The sequence below is a fragment of the Jaculus jaculus genome, chromosome 15 (genome assembly GCF_020740685.1).
Source record: "Jaculus jaculus isolate mJacJac1 chromosome 15, mJacJac1.mat.Y.cur, whole genome shotgun sequence".
Lineage (NCBI taxonomy): Eukaryota > Metazoa > Chordata > Mammalia > Rodentia > Dipodidae > Jaculus > Jaculus jaculus.
This window is the reverse complement of record NC_059116.1, coordinates 55654755-55672695: the sequence shown is the minus strand read 5'-3', so window position 1 is coordinate 55672695 and position 17941 is coordinate 55654755. Positions and strand designations below refer to the sequence as shown.

General features: G+C 38.8%; 1 protein-coding gene across 3 annotated transcripts in view; it reads left to right on the top strand.

Moving 5' to 3' along the window:
* Nucleotides 1-17941, top strand: part of Armc3 (armadillo repeat containing 3) — a 158224-nt gene that overhangs the window by 108456 nt on the left and 31827 nt on the right. For all 3 annotated transcript variants that reach the window (XM_012951147.2, XM_045135161.1, XM_045135160.1), the window contains one exon: nt 16119-16368. In XM_012951147.2, coding sequence (XP_012806601.2) covers nt 16119-16368 — 250 coding nt within the window. The remainder of the gene's footprint in view (nt 1-16118; nt 16369-17941) is intronic.

Genomic DNA, 17941 nt, shown 5'->3' with positions numbered 1-17941 from the left:
CTCCTCTGTGCTTCTTATCTTGCTGAAGGAGATTCTCGGTCTCGCAGTGAGAGCTGCTGTCATATTTAATCTGTCACTTCCTCTGAAATGTTTCCTGAATCCTGGTCAATGTGATAGAAATGACTTGTCTCATGCTAGACAGTCAGCTTTCTTTTATAATATTAAAAGGTCTTCAGTCTCACAGGTGTTCTCTGCCATCAATAAAAATAAGATTTATTCAGGGTGTGATGGCACATGCCTTTAATCCCAGCACTCGGGAGGCAGAGGTATGAGGTTCACAGTGAGTTCAAGGCCACCCTGAGACTATGTAGATTACGTAGTGAATTCCAGGTCAGCCTGAGCCAGAGTGAGACCCTACCTCGAAAAACCGAATTAAAAAAGACAAACAAACATATTTACTAGGCAAGAGTGAGAGCAGCATGGATCAATGGGAATAAACACAGATGTTTATAAGACTTTTTGATGGACATACCTTCTTCTTTTAGCCAAAGAACAGTGGAAGCTTCTTCCTAGAGTCTATGACCCTCCAAGCCATGGGCAGGCCTCAGATCTAATCAGGAAGCAGTTGATTACTTATAATCTATGTTCCACTGTTGCACAAGTGTGTACATCTTGCCTGGATGGTTGATTTTGTAGCTTGCAGGACCCACAATAGGATTCATGCTCTTGGTAACTTTTATCCTGCAGCAGCCTACACTAGCACTTTCTAGCACTATAAGAGCTTCCAACTCAGTTCCAGCATGATCTCTTGATGTCTTGTAACCATAGCCTGTGACATCTTTAGCAATAGAGTTATACCATTTACTTCTGAATGGTAATTAAGTTCTATGACAATGGCTTGCATTCTTTTGGGCCTCACTGACAGCTCACTGTGGAGGTGAAACAGTTAGGGTGACAATATCAGAGAGAACATGTGGTGCTTGTCTTGTTGAGCCTGGATTCTCCCACTTCTTAGTTCATCAGTTTTCCTGAAAATTTCACAATTTCCATTGTGCATATGTACCACAACTTCATTATGCATTCATCAGTTGATGGGCATCTGGGGTGATTCTATTTCCTAGACACTGTGAACAGAGCAACAACAAAGAAGAGAGTGTTTAGTATATATCCCCTGGAGTCGTATAGATTGGTGGAATTGAAGCTGTATTTTTAGATTTTTGAAGAAACTGAATACTGATTTCCAAAGTGGTTGTATAAGTTTTCACTGCCATAAACAGTTAATGAGGGTTCCTTTCTCCACACCCTTCCCAGCATTTGTGGTCATTTGATTTTTGAGGATAGACTTTCTGAAAGGAGTGAGATAGAATCTCAAAGTCATTTGAATTTTCATTCTCTTGATAACTAAGGATGTTGAACATCTTTTTAGAAGTTTATTTTTTTGTATTTCTTTGAGAATGATATTCAGTTCTTTGTTCCATTTTTTGATGGGGTTGAATCATTTTTTTTTATTTTAATGCATTTATGAGAGAGAGAGGGAGGGAGGGAGAGAGAGAAAGCAAGAGAGAGAGAGAAAATGAGCACACCAGGGCCTCTAGCTATTGCAAATGAACTCCAGATGCATGTGCCACCTTGTGCATCTGGTTTATGTGGGTTCTGCAGAATCAATCCTGGCTTTGTAGGCAAATGCCTTAACAACTAAGCCAGCACTCCAGCCCTAAAATTGTTTTTTTTTTTTTTTTCCCTTGCTTTGTTTTTTGAAGTAGGGTTTCACTCTAGTCCAGGCTGACCTGAAATTTACTATGTAGTCTCAGAGTGGCCTTAAACTCCTGGTGATCATCTTACCTCTGCCTCCTGAGTACTAGGATTAAAGGAGTATGCCACCATGCCTGGCTTTGTTCTCTTTTTGAATTTTATATTTGATTTATTTCTTTGGAAGCAGAGAGACACAGACAGAGAGAGATACAGAGTGAAAAACAGAAGGGGAGAGAGGGAGAGAGAGAGGGAGAGAAAGAAAGAAATATGGGTGTGCCGGGGGCTCTAGCCACTGCAAACAGACTCCAGATGGATGTGCTATGTTGTGCATCTGGGTGTACATGGGTACTGGGGAATTGAACCTGTGTTGTTAGGCTTTGCAGACAAGCACCTTAACTGCTGAACTATCTCTCTATTCTGGGTTGAATAACTTTTGTATTGCTTAGTTTTTTGAGTCCTTTATGTATTCTAGATATTAAGCCTTTGTCAGGTATATAGCTGGTGAAGATTTTTTCCCATTCTGTGGGTTGTGTGTTGGTTCTGTTGATGGTTTACTTGTCTGTACAATAGCTTGTTAGTTTCAGGAGATCCCAATGGTCAAGTGTTTGTCTAATTCTCCCAAGCTTCTGGAGTCTTATATAACTTATATATCTTGTATCTTTGGAGAAGTCTCCCTACTTTATCTTCTAGTCTTTTTAGGGTTTTGGGTCTTATACTGAGGTACTTGATCTATTTAGAGTTGACTTGTTTAGGGTGAGGGAAAGAGGTCTATATTTTTCCACATGTAGTTATTCAATTTCTCAAGCTCCATTTGTTGAAAATGCTGTCTTTTCTCTAGGATTCAGTTTCGACCTCTGTGTCACAGATCAGGTGGCTAGGGTTATTTGAATGTATTACTCTATCTGCTGTTCTAATGTATTGATCTATGTGTCTGGTTTTGTGTCAGTACCATGCTGATTTTGTTAGTATAACTTGAAATCAGGTGTGGTGATACCAACTGTGGCATTCTTTTTGTTAAGGACATTTTTGGCTATCCTAAGGCCTTTTGTAATTCTGTAAGAATTTTGAGACTATTTTTTATATTTCTGTGAAGAATGGTGCTAGAGTTTTGATTGGAATCACATTGAATCTCCATATTGTTTTGGGTAAGGTAACCATTTTCCCAATATTCTTTTATCTATGATCATGAGAAATTGTTTGATCTAAATGTCTTCTTCAGTTTTTTTCTTCAACATCTTAATATTTTCACTGTAGAGGTCTTTCACCTATTTGGTTAGTCATATTCCAAGATATTTAATATTTTTGTGGTCTACTGTAAATGGGACCATTTCCCTGATTTCTTTCCACATATGTTCGTTATTGGTGTATATAAAGGCCACTTATTTTGGAGTATTGATTTTATATCCTGGCATTTTGCTGAAAGAGTTTATTACCTCTAGGAGTTTTTTAGTGGAGTCTTTTGAGTCACTTGTGTATAGAATCATACCATCTGCCATCAATACTAGTTCAACCTCTTCTTTTCTAATTTGTATTCCTTTTATTTCTTTGTCTTGTCTTATTGCTCAAACTAAGACTTCATAAGTACTAAAATAAGTACTATGTTAAAGAGTAATAGGGAGATTTGCCACCCTGTCTTGTTCCAAATTTTAATGGGAATGATTCAAATTTTTCCCCATTTAGTATAATATGGGCTTTATGGCTGTTTTATGCAGCCCTTATTATGTTGAGATATGATCCCTCCATCCCTAGTCTCTTCAGCATGTTTTTGTGTCTTTTTTTGGGTAGGGTCCTACTCTAGCCCAGTCTGACCTCACTCTGTAGTCTCAGGCTACCCTCAAATTCACAATGACCCTTCTACCTCTGCCTCCCGAATGCAATTAAAGGCATGCATCACCATGCCCCTCTTCAGTTTTCTGTTTTTAATCATGAAGGGATGCTGTATTTTGTCAAAGGCCTTTTCTGTATCTATTGAAATGATCATGTGATTTCTATCTGTAAGTCTATTTGTGTGCTGTATTGTGTTTATCCATTTTAGTTTCTATGTGTTGAACCATTCCTGCCTCTCTGGGATGAAACCGACTTGACAAGGGTAGATGATACTTTTGATGTGTTCTTGGATTCAGTTTGAAAATTTTTACTGAGTTTTTCTGTGTTTATATTCATCAGGGGTATTGGTCTATAATTTTATGTTTTAAAAATAATTTCATTTATTGGGCTAGATTGATTGCTTAGTGGTTAAGACACTTGCCTGCAAAGCCAAAGGACCCAGGTTTGATTCCCCGGGACCCACGTAAGATTGATGCACAAGGTGGTGCATGCTTCTGGAGTTTGTTTGCAGTGGCAGGAAGCCTTGGCTCACCCATTGTCTCACTCCCCTCCCCCTCTCTCCCTCTTTTTCTCACTCTATCTCAAATAAATAAGTAAATTTTAAAATTTTCATCATTTTGTGTGCAGGGGAGAGAGAGAATGAGAATATGTACACCAGGTCCTAATGTCACTGTAAATGAATTCTAGACACATGCCCTGCTTTGTGTATCTTGCTTTATGTGGGCTCTGGGGAATCAAACTCAGGCTTCCAGGCTTTACAAGCAAGTTCTTTTAATTACTGACCCATCTCTCCATCCCCCAGTCCATAATTTTTATTTCTTGTTTTGTCTCTGTCTTGTTTTGTTATGAGTGTGATGTTGGCTTCATTGAAGGAGTCAGGGAGCATTCCCTCCTTTTCAATCTTTTGAAATAATTTGAGAAGTCATGGTTTTGGCTCTTCGGTAAAGGTTTTGTCGAATTTGACCGGGAATATATCTTGGCCAGGACCTTTTTTGGTTGGGAGGTTTTAAATTTACTCCTTCAATCACCTTAGATGTTATATCTCTATTGTTTATTTCTTTTTACTTTGTTTTTTTGAGGTATGATCTCACTCTAGCCCAGGCTGACTTGGAATTTACTCTGTAATCTCAGGGAGACCTTGAACTCATGGTCATCCTTCTACCTCCGCCTCCCAAGTGCTGGTATTAAAGGCGTGCACCACTTCATGCACTGGCTTCTATTCGGGTAATTTATATCTTCTGGAGTTAGCTTAGGTAGATCATATACATCAAGAATTTCACCTACCTCTTCTAGTTTTTCCAATTTTGTGCAATATAGGTTTTTGAAACCTGTGCTAATGATTCTTACAATTTCTTGGTATCTCTTATAATATCTCATCTCTAATGTTGATTAGAGTCTTCTATTTCTTTGAATCAATTTAGCCAGAGATTTATAAACCTAATTTATTTTTTTCAAAAGAATCAGCTTTTTGTTTCACCAAATTTTAAATAGTTTCCTTTATTTCTAATTCATTGATTTCTGCCCTGGTCCTGACTATTTTTTCACATCTGGTATTTTTGAGTTTGATTGTTATTTTTTTCCAAAGCCTTGGTATGTTGTGTTTTCATTGTCTTTCAGTTCTAGGAATATTTTTATTTCTTCAATGACCCACTCATTGTTCAATAGTGTGTTGCTCAATCTCCAAGAGTTTGTATGTTTCTGTTATTTTTTCTTGTTATTGATTTATAACTTTATTGCCTTTGTGTTCAGATATAATACAGGAAGTCGTGTCAATTCTCCTGAATTTGTGAAGATTTATTCTGTGACCTAATATATTATCTATTTTAGAATTTCTGTAGAGTTTGGATAGTACATTTTATAGATGTCTGTTAAGTCCATTTGATTTATGGTTTGGTTTAACTCGATCACTTATATTTAGGTTATCTATTTATTGATGATAGTAGGGTATTAAAGTCACCCATTATTATTGTTGTGATTAGTTTCTGATTCAATATCTAATAGATTGTGCTTTGTTGTGTTTGGTGCATATTTGTATATGGTTATCATATCCTCTTGCTGAATTATTCCCTTGCTGTGTATAAAGTTGTCTTCTTTTTATTTACTTTACTGATTTCTGTATTTATTTGAGAGATACAGAAAAAGAAAGAGGAAGAGAGAAAAAAATGGGTGTGCCAGGGCCTCTAGCCACAGCAAACAAACTCCAGATGCATGTACCACATTGTGTATCTGGCTTTACATGGTTATTGGGGAATCAAATCTGAGTCTGTTGGCTTTGCTGGCCAGTGCCTAAACCACTAAGCTATCTTTCCAGCTCTGAAGTAGCCTTCTTCATCCTTTTTAAAAATATGTTTATTTATTTACTTTTAAGGAGAGAAAGAGAGAGAATAAATATAAGAACAGGTGAACCAGGGCCTAGAGCCACTGCAAACACACTCCAGACACATCCACTACTTTGTGCATCTGCCTTTATGTGGGTACTGGGGAGTTGAACCGAAGTGGTCAGGCTTTGCATGAAAAAGCCTTTAGCCACTGAGTCATCTTTCCAATCCCATCATGCATTACTTTTTGTTTTTAGTCTATTTTATCAGATATTAGTATAACAACACCTGCTTGTTTCCTATTTCCATTTGTTTGGAATGTTTTTTTTTCCCATCCATTCTTCTTATATTGGTGTCTGTCTTTAATAGTAAGGTGGGTTTCTTGAAGATGGCAAATGGATGGCTTAAGTTTTCTAATCCAACCTTTAAACTTGTGTGTTTTGATTGGGGAGTTGGGTCCGTTGATGTTTAGAGATATAATTGAGAGGTGTGAGTAAATCCCTATCAAGTTGAAGGCTTTGAGGAGTTTGATGTTTTTTCTTATCTTCATTTGATTTTATGTCTTTTCTAGCTATTATTATTGTTTTTCCCTCCTGTAGCCTCTTGGATATGTTTATTCTTCTCTTTAGTTTGAAACATTCCAAAAAGAACCCTGTGCCAGAGAGTTCATGGCAAGGAGTGAGTAGGCAAAGGCTCCCTGTTCCCTAGCTCCTCCCAGCTAACTGGTCCCCATAGGTCCCCCTACAACTGGCTTGAGGCTGCTTGACCTCTGTGAGCTTGCTGCAGAAGCAGGTTCCTTGCTTGGCCTTCCTGATGGAAGTGCCCCTGGGTCCCCAATTCCTGATTACACTGCACCGGAGGGTGCACGCAGCTCTAAGAGTAGGACAGAGCTTGTGGTTGGTGCCCCAACCCCCAGGCCCCTGGTTCCATTACCCCTGCTGCTGCCTTAAGGATGTGTGGTTCCCTGGGGGTGGGGGTGGCTGTGGAAGCAGGCATTTTGCTCTGGTATCCTGACTTACCCTGGGTTACTCACATCTCTATTCCTCTAAGTCAGAGGGGGCATGGACCACTATAGGAGCTGGCCTCTTGCCCATGAATCTTTAGCTTTATGGCTCCTGGTTCCCCAACCCCTGATTCCCATGTGCTGAAGAGTATGTACAAGTGGAGTGAGTAGGCCAGAGCTCCCAGCTCCCCAGTACCTTTGATGTACCTGCAATCTCCACAATCTGTGCATCTGTGGTTACAACCTCATCTTGCACCAGTACAACAATATGGTTCACATTTAAAACAGAACACTCTCTGAAGATCCTACACAAACAAAAACTTGCTTCCTCCTCAATAGAATAGAGTTTGCCAAAGATGGGTAGATCACAATGCAAAAAAGCCAAGGAAAGTCAGAAAATAAAGATCTCCACCAAGAATGCCTACTTACACAGCTGAAGCCTTCAATAAAATCATAGAAAAATTAACAGAAATTCAATCCCAAAATGTAATTACAACCAGTGAAAGCCTGATTAAAAGAATTGCTGAACTGGAAGCAAACCATCAAAAAACCAAAAATCATATCAATGAAATTGAACAGAATCATCTCTTAGAGTGTTCAGTTTTTGAGAGTTGGCTTACCTTGATTGAAGAAAGTATTATAACCCTCAAAAGAGATATAAATGAGTATGTGCATAAGTAATAAAATTAAATTTTTAAAAATCCCAGAGGAAAAAAGTGAGATATAAGTGAATTGAAGATGAGTCAAGAAATGGCAGTCCTCAAGAACAGATGACTAAACTTAATGAAGACTTGATCAAATGCAAGAATGAATTCTAGGAAGCTTCAAGAAAATCAGAACTTGAACTGAAATTGTATCTCAAAAAAGAGATGGACATGATGCAAAATAACACATCAGAAAACAAAAATGAAATCGAGCTTATAAAATCCTCTCTAGAATCCCTCAGTAACAGAGTTACTCACGTGGAAGACAGAACCTCTGATCTGGAAGATAAGACAGAAGAAATTTATTGGAGAGCAAAAACTTTACTAAGTTTAAAAAAATCAAGTTAACAGAATATGAGGCAATGATGGGATACCCTAAAATGACCAAACGTCTGAATCATGGGTATACCAAGAAAGAAATCCAGGCCAGAAGCATAGAGAACATATTCAATCTGATTAGATGGATGGAATAGAATGTAGAGAAAAGAAACTACTGACTGAAAGGAGCAGGAGTAGAGGGGCCTGAGTGAGAGGAGCAAGAGTACAGAAGGACTGTGTGGCTCTTTTGGAGTCTGAATTGATTGTCCTAGCCAGCCTTGATCCAGGCACATATGAGTTGGTATTTTCTATGCAAGCCTGGGCTGGGCTGTGGATTTGTGGTCCATCTCCAGGTCTGGGCTGGGCACTCTAGAAGCTGAGAGGTTCCTCCTTGTTCCTACCCAGGTCTAGGTGTGACCAGCTCAGGTGTCCCTACTTAGGGCAGTAGAAACATGTGGACTAGGGAGTGGAGTTAGTAATAAATGAACCTGTTCTCCAATCTAGGCCATGGTTGTACCCACAGGACTAAGTGTGCAGTGGGAAGCAAGGGGGTGGGCTGTACTCATTTCAACCTTGTATAGCCTATCCAGTGTCCAGGGCTGGGGAGTGTGATCAGCTCAGGTGTCCCTACTCATCTTTGCACACATGGACATGCTGCAGAGTGAGGTCAGTGCCAAATCATCCTGATCCTCAATCTGAGATTATGGACCAGGGTAGGACTGTAGGACTGAATCGGCCCAGTGAAGGACTCATCTAGACACTGGGCAGCCTACTCAGTCTTGATCCAAATTTTGATGGATGCTGTCTCTTCTTGTAAATTTAAGCTTAAGCACTTTCCCCCATTTTTTCCTTCTTGACTCCTGCAGAAGTTTTCTTAACTCACCTTGAGTGGATTAAAAGCAATTTAACTGGAGATACAAGTAAGACCCTTATTGCCTCTAACAAGCATGTAGCAGGAAAAAGCAGAGGCAAAACTATCTCACCTTGAGATGAGAAAGAACAACAAGGAGAGGTGGAGAGTGCCCATGGAGCAGAGGAGGGAGACAAGCTCCCTTGGGCAGGAGTTTGGAAGCTCTGCGAGAAATGTGGGACTTTATCCTAATCAATGGAAAGGTGTCTTATTTTTTTCATTACTTGGCCTACGGTATGAGTCTTCAATTCTGTTCCATTGGTCTATGTTTATTCTAGTCCCATGCTGTTTTTATTACTATGCCTTTGTAATTTAGCTTTAGATTGAGTATGATGATACTTCCAGATGTGTTTCTTTTGCTGAAGATATATTTGGATATCTGAGGCCTGCTGCCATTCTATATGAATTTTGAGATCATTTTTTTTTCAATTTCTGTGAAGAATGCTGCAGGTGTTTTTATTGGTATTACATTAAATCTGTGTATTACTTTGGTATAATTTCCATTTTCATAAAATTAATTGTACCTATTCAGGAGCATGGAGGCAGGAGGATCTTTCCATCTACTCAAGTCATCCTTGATTTCTTTCTTGAGTTTTTTAAAAATGTTTTAATTTCATAGGTTTTCACATCCTTGGTTAATGTTATTTCAAAGTATTTAATTTTTTATTGCTACTGAAAGTGGGATAGCCTTGCTTATTTCTTTCTCTCTGTATTTGTCCTTTGCAGATAGAAAGGCTAGTGATTTTGTGCATTTATTTTTGTATCCAGCCACTTTACTGAAGGAATTGATCACCTTTGGAAGTTTTGAGATGGAGACTTTCAGGTCACATTTGTATAGGATCATGTCACCTGCAAATAGGGCTAACTTGACTTCTTCCTTTTCAATTTGTACCCCTTTCATTTCTTTTTCCTGTCTTATTGCTTGGGCTAGAATTTCTAGTACTATGTTGAAGAACAGTGGTGAGAGTGGGTGCCCCTGTCCTGTTCCCAATCTCTGTGGGAACTCCTTGACTCTTTCCCCACTAAGTATTATTTGGGCTTTGGGTCCATTATATATAACCTTTATTGTGTTTATCAGAGAATATAAACCCTCCATGCCTATTCTTTCTAGCATTTTGATCATGAAGTGTTGTTGTATTTTATCAAAGGCCTTCTCTGAATCAATTGAAATAATCATGTGGTTCTTATGTCTAAGTTTATGTGGTATATTATGTTGATTGGTTTCCATGTGTTGCATCATTCCTGCATCCCTGGGATTTAGCCTACTTGATCAAGGTGGATAATGCTGTTGATATGTTGTTGAATTCGATTTGCAAGGATTTTGTTCAGGATCTTTGTGCATCTAAATCCACTGGGGATATAGGCCTATAGTTTTATTTTATTGTTCTATCTCTGTCTGGTTTAAGTATTAGAGTGATACTAGCTTCATAAAAGGAGTTGGGGAAGATTTCCTGCTCTCTAAGTATGCAAAATGGTTTGTGAAAAATTGGTTTCAGTTCTTCAATGAAGGTTTGATAGAATCAGCTGAGAAGCCATCCAGTCCTGGACTTTTCTTTTGGGGGAGGTTTTTGATTACCTTTTCAATCTCCATGGATGTGATAGGTTTGTTGAGGACATTAATCTGCTCTGAGTTTAGTTATGGTAGGTGGTGGTATATGTCTAGGAATTCATCCATTTCTTTCAGATTATTCAATTTTGTGGAGTAGAGGTTTTGGGATTGTGCCTTCCTGATTTTTCCAGTTTCATTGATGTCTGTTGTGACCTCTCCCTTTTCATTTCTGATTTTGTTAATTTTAGATCTCTCTCTCTCTCTCTCTCTCTCTCTCTCTCTCTTTTTACTTGATCAAATGGGCCAGGGGTTTATCAATCTTCTTTAATTTTCGAAGAACCAACTCTTTGTTTCATTGATTTTTAAAATTGTTTTCTTAGTTTTCAATTCATTAATTTATTCTCTGATGCCAATTATTTCTTTCCATCTGGTGCTCTTTGGGTTGGATTCTTCTTGTTTTACCAATTCCTTTAGGTGAACAGTTAGGTTATTAATTTGTGATTTCTCTGTCTTTGTTATGGAAGCATTAAGGCTATGGGGTTTCCCCTAAAGACTGCCTTCATTGTGCCCAATAAGTATTGGTAAGTTCTGTTTTTATTATCATTCAATTCTAGGAATTTTACATTTATTTTATTTTTAATTTATATTTTAAAATCTCATGTGATTAAACACCATCTGGATGAAGACTAATGATTATAAATATAACAAAATATGTTCAAATGACTGTAATGACATATGGTCCTAAAATACTGGGTTTCATAATAAAGCAGTTTCACTTCTATCTTAGTAATTTGGATTCTGTTATACCACTTAGGAAACTAAAATGTCCTTTTAGAATATGACAGACTTCAGCTTGTGGAAGACCATATTAGAGGCAGAGGGAAATAAAACAGAGTGTCTTGAAAACATGAAAGCACCTTAACCACCTAGTCTTTTCTCTGCCCCAGAAATCAGTTTTGTTTTAAGGTAGGAATTGATTTTTCATCATGAACTTATTTCAGTAGTTTGGTTAGATATCAAGAGTGACACACATAGCAAGCCAAGGACAGATTCGAATGTGTAGATGTATATTTGATTTCTCTCTGTGCTAGCTTTTATGCTCATTGCAGTAAAAACTATGTTCACTGTGAACTAGAATATTTGGCTTTTTGAACAGGTAAGGTTTTATGTACTTTCCATTATTAAAAAGCAAAAGAAAATGTAGAAGGTAGCAATAAATGGACCAAGCAAAACATGCTGAAAATAAGGTGCAGAGCTCAGTGCACCTGATGAAGATTCCTGTGTCTTGGCCCAGTATTTCCTATTTTTTTAGTTTTCAATATGAACTAAAAGATGATATGTGATTCTATGTACTCCTTTAATTTTTCAAACACTTCCTGATACACATAAATGAGAAAGTCTCTGAGACTTTACTGGCATTTATTTAAAGTACTTCTGACTTCCTTCATAGATGCCATCAAAATGTCTCCTCCATTATATGGTCTTTCTTAGCTCTCTAGGATGTTTTTAAAACTGAAAGTTTCAGAGGAAATATCCCCATTACTTGACCAAGCAATAACAAGGCATGTTTGTGATGATTACAAATATAGGGTTTGACTAAAGGTATTTGACTTTTTGCATTAATTGCTCAAAGAAGAACTGAGAGGAAAAATCATGTTGAAAATATTTAGATATATATCTATTATACAACATATATAATTCACATTTTTAGGAGCTGGGCTATAGCCTAGTGGTAAAGTAAACTCTGGGTTCAGTTCCTAACCCTCACACCTGACAAAAATATCCCACTGACAGTTATTTTAATGTTTATGAATTGTAAATTAGATAAGCTAAAATATGTAAAGTCACATAAACAAATATATATGAAACTTGAATGTTGTCTTTGTTTACTGCTTCTCAGCATTTCAGTTAAAATCCAGTGTAATATTTTTTCTTTTTCATGAAATAAAATGTTTATCTGGTTAGTTAATAGGAATGAAAATCAAAAATGAAATTATCTTAAGTATCTTATCCTCAAGGAAAGGAATGTCAATGCTAGCTCTCAGTTACTATACTCAGATTATACAGGTCATCCAACATATACAACATATACAAGTAAATAATGGTTACACCTCATAATGCCAAAGTTTCATTTTAAAGGGCATCTTCCTATGGAAAGATAGATGGCCTAAGAAGAGTTAACTGTGCCCAAAGGACGTGAAGAAGAAATGAATTGGGCTTCACTTGTACCTTGGAGTCAGTGGATATGCCAGGGTTGCAGTGGTCCTGCAGGGAATGCCTCCTTCCCCGATGTGCCTGTCCAATCTCTGCTCACATTCTTTCCAGGCCAGTCTTCACCACACCTACAAAACCCAAGTCTCCCAGGTTCCACTAGTCATCTGCTTTGTGATGGACAATTTTCATAACTTCTGTTCTTAAGCTCATGAGTCCTCCTTGACAATAAGCAAATTCAGTGACAATATCAAATTAAACGTATTGGGATCTAGAGTGGTAGGCTCAATCACATAGCTTTACTTTTTTCTTCTGTTTTAGTTATTATACAATTTTAAGTGAAAAAAAAGTCAAATGTAAATTTGAGAATTTCAGGTCTTCATGTTATTGGAGTCTCAGTTATTTCACATTGTTTTGATGACCTCTATTATGATAATTTAAGTGGATCATCATTATTATTTTGTACTTCTGGGGATTTGCTGAACCTAGTGCCTCACACATATTATATCCCAATTCTTAGTTTTCCTCCTTCCCTTTTGAAACTTTTTTCTTTTGAGAGAGGCCCTTACTAAGTTGCTACAACTGATCTTGAACTCATTCTATAGCTCAGGCAGGAATTTCCCTGTCTTAGCCTCTTGAGTAACTGGGATTACAGGCCTGAACCACCAGGTCTGGCTTACATGAAGCCTTGAAAGCCAGTTACTCTGTATATCTTATTGATTACATAGCAGTCCCAATAGTAAAGAACTTAATTATTTATTTTAAAATATTTTTATTAATTTATTTGCAAGGAGAGAGAGAGAGAGAGAATGGGCATGCCAGGGTCTCTTGCTGCTGCATATGAACTCCAGATGTATCCACCACTTTGTGCATCTGGCTTTACATGGGTACTGGGACATCAAACCCAGGCCATCAAACTTTGCAAGTAAGTACCTTAACTGCTAAGCTATCTCTCCATTAATTAAGTTTTCTCTCCCTCAATTAAAGCCCTTTCAGTTTTACTATTTTATGAGCTTTTAAAATTATCAAAAAAAAGGACCATAGAAACACATTGTATTCTAAAAAGATTTCAGCTGGACTGGAGAGAGAGAGATTAGTGAGTAAGGGCACTTTCTGTGCAAATAATGACCTAAACTCAGTCTCCAGTGTCCACGTAAAAAGCTGGGCATGGCCACATATGCTTGTAACTCCAGTACTGAGAGAGATGGGACAGGATGATCTCTAGGGTTCTGTTGTGCCCCTCCCGCCAGCAGGAAGAACGACAACAACAGGATTCTTCTCAAGCACACTTTATTGGGAGCTCCAAACTGAAAGAGAGAAGGACCCCGACCCTACGGAGCGCCAAGCTTATATACTTATGGTCATGTGATTGTATAGCATCGTCTGATTGGCTTAAGTCTCATCAGATGATTTTGCATCACCCAATCGGGATGGGTGAGCAACCATATTAGAATAACATCATGTGCTCATGCGCAGACAATTAGGATACAAAAGCAGTAAACAAGCTGACATGGCAAAGCCTGACGAAGCCAGCATGGCTTCCCACAGGGTTCCCTGGTCCGAAAGTCTCACTGAAAATGATGAACTCAAGATTCATGGAGAGACTCTGACTCAAAGAAATAAAACAGAAGAAGGAGGTCATCCAGTGTCTTGCACTGTCTTCCCCACTCATTAGCACAGGGCACACACATCTGCACACACACAAGCATATACACACAACACACACGAGAAAAAGAAATTTAGGCTACCTGTGAAAAACATTTAAGATATAGTGGGGCTGGAAAGATGGATCAGTGGTGGGATTACTTACAGGAGCCCAAGTGAGGGCTTACTTACAGGAGCAAGGGAGAGGGCTTACTTACGGTAGCATGCTTGAGGGTTTACTTACAGGACCATGGATGAGAGTTACATATAGGAGAATTAGTGAGGGCTAACTTACAGAAGCATGGATGACAGCTTACTGATGGTACCATTTGTGAGAGCTTATTTACAGGAACATGAGTGAGGGCTTATTTACAGGATCATGGATGAGCACTTAGACAAAGAAGCATGGGTGAGGGCTTTCTTACAGGAGCACAGATGAGGGCTTACTTACTGGACCACGAGTGAGGATTTACTTACAGGAGCATGGGTGAAGGCTTATTTACAGGAGTATGAGCGAGGGCATACTTACAGGAGCATAAGTGAGGGCTTATAGGAACATGAGTGAGGGGTTACAGGATCATGGTGAGTGCTTACACACAGGAGCATGGGTGAGTGCTTACTAATAGGAACATGGGTGAGGGCTTACATACAGGAGCATGGGTGAGGGCTTACAGAAACATGAGTTTATTATTTATAGGCTTATTTATAGGACCATGGGTGAGCACTTAGATACAGGAGCATAGGTTAGGGCTTACTAACAGGATCATAGGTGAAGGCTTACTTACAAGAGCATGGGTGACGGCTTAAGGAGTATGAGTGAGGGGTTACGTACAGGAAATATGTGAGGGCTGACTTACAGGAGCATGGGTAAGGGCTCACAGGAGCATGGGCAAGGGGTTACAGGAGCATACATGAGGGCTTATTTATAGGACCATGCATAAGGGTTTACAAAAGCATGGGTGAGGGCTTATTTACAGGGGCATGGGTTATCCCCAAGGCAACTACATAACCCAAAAGCCCACTTCATTATGCTCAGCTTGCAGGCAACTCCACTTAGAGAGAGTCTCCTTTCCCAGCATTTTCCCCATTTTGGCTACTTTTATAAGGTGGTGGTGGAGTTTTGTGAATCTTGCACCTTTCTGAGCTTCCTGGGTTATGTGAGTTTTCTTAGCTGCCTGAACCTTATTAGTCTCTTTCCTCTTCTAGGAGGGGATGTGTAAATTCTGAAGAAAGACCTAAATAACATTGGTTTTGTTTCCTTAATAGTTGGGAACATTTTAGGGGACTTTCTTTAAATAGTGTGTCTTGTCTTACAAGTATTACTAAATAAAATAATTAATACTTGTAATACTTTGTGATGGCTGATATTGCCCATTTGACAAGATATAGAAGCAACTAGAAGACAAACATTTGGGGGTGTCTGTAAGGGAGTTTCTACATTGGGTTAATTCAAGTAGGAATACTCATTGTGATTAGGTGTCACATTGTTCCATGATTTGGGGTTCTAGAGTGACTAAAAAGGTGAAAGTGAGCTGAGCACCAGCATTCATAGCTTGATGCTTCTTGATGGAGTGAGCTTAGTGATCCTGCCATCATGTCTTCCCTAACATAATGGACTCAATCTGTATGTTAAAATAAATCCTTCCTTCCTTAAGTTGAGGCATTTTGGCACAGTAACAAGTAACTAATGCAGAATTCTGAAATGTGATCATATATTTTTCTATAATTTAAAGCTGTAGAATTTAGGAAGAATTATTTTAATTCATTCATGCCTGGAAATTTCCCAGACTATTTAAATCACTAGCATGCCACTGTGGTTTAACAAAGTAACCTGTTTCTAAAATTGTATTTCTATGTATATTTGTGTGGACTGGATTGCATGCTCCTGTGATAACTCCTTGACCTGAGATGAATCTTACTTCTTCTTCTTTGATGTATTCAGTGTGGCTGCTGAAGCTGATGCTATTGATCCATTAATAAGCATCCTGTCCAGTAAGCGAGATGGAGCTATTGCCAATGCTGCAACAGTGTTAACAAACATGGCTATGCAGGAGCCACTACGCATTGCCATCCACAGTCATGACATCATGCATGCAATTATCAACCCTCTGCATTCCACCAACACTGTGGTGCAGAGCAAAGCTGCTCTCACTGTTGCTGCCACAGCTTGTGATGTGGAGACTCGCACAGAGGTGAGCTTTGGACAAGGACGCCTGAAGAAATAATGTACACACAGTGCACAAGTGGCAGCTCAGGAGCAAAATAACATATCTCTTAAGTTTAAAGCCCAGGCTTGGCTCTGTACTGTCTGCTCTGACAACTGTGCTGTTTGTCTTAATTTTTAATTATTTACTTATTAGAGAGAGAGAGAATGGACATGGCAGCACTCCAGCTACCGCAAACAAACTCCAGGCACACATGCCACCTTGTGTACCTGGCTTACTTGGATACTGGGAAATCAAATGGAGCAAGCATCTTAACAGCTAAGCAATCTCTCCAGCCCTATCCTATTTTTTTCTGTCTTGTTGGTGCTGATTCTATTGACTCAACTAACTTATACTAATTCATTCTGACAATAACATAGTAACTGGATATTTATTTAGCAAGTACTATATGACAGGCACTATCCTAAGTAAAATTGTCATGGCCATGTCTTCATTAGATTGGAGAGGAGTGGTATGGTATTGGAGAGAAGCTCCTTACTATCAGATGTGAGAGTCTACTTGCAACTATACCTGCCCATCCAAGCAGCCACTTACCAGCTTTTCCTAGAACACAACAGCACAGTAATATGGATCTGTCTTCAGCTCTATCAAAGTGCCCTGTTCCCTCATTTGTATAGCCTCTGTTTCTCTGAATGCAAAGCTAGTTTCCTTTTCATCTACCTATTGTGTTTCCTGTATTTCAAAGCCAACTCTATCATCTCCTCCTCTGTGAGGCCATTCTTCAGTCCTTCAACATGGTTGTGTGTGCCTCTTGAGCTCCAATTACACCTTCATGAAACACCTTTCCCTCTTCCTTTCTCACAATTTATGGTTCATGCAGGAAAGGTTATTAACTCCCTGATGCTTTAGGGAAAGGAACTGCAATTTGTCCTCCCTGTGTCTATGTCATTAATATGAACCTGGAACATAATATTAATTGACTGATTAACAGTGTCTCATTTCATCAACCTCCCTATATAGTCTGGGCTAGCTTTTGGCCTGGAATTCAACCTCCTGAGTGCTTGGATTACAAGTGTGTGTTACTTTGCCTGGATTTTTTTTTTTTTTTTTTTTTTTTGGTTTTTCGAGGTAGGGTCTCACTGTAGCCCAGGCTGACCTGGAATTCACTATGGAGTCTCAGGGTGGCCTCGAACTCATGGCAATCCTCCTATCTCTGCTTCCTGAATTCTGGGATTAAAGGCGTGTGCCACCACGCCCGGCTCTTGCCTGGATATTTAATAAGAAGTTGCTAAATGAATGACAGAATGAGTGAATGAATAAAAAAATTAGCAAGCTTGAGTTATAAAACATGGTGTTATATAATTTCCTTGTTTCATACCTAGAAAGAAAGGTGGTCAGAAATTTATTTTCCTAACATATTTGAGATGACCCCATATGTAAGGTCTATTGCAAGAATAAGGACATCTTTTTGTTGTTGTTGTTTATTTATTTCTTTGAGAGCAACAGACAGAGAGAGAGAGAGAGAGAGAATGGGCGTGCCAGGGCCTCCAGCCACTGCAAGCAAACGTGCACCCCCTTGTGCATCTGGCTAACATGGGTC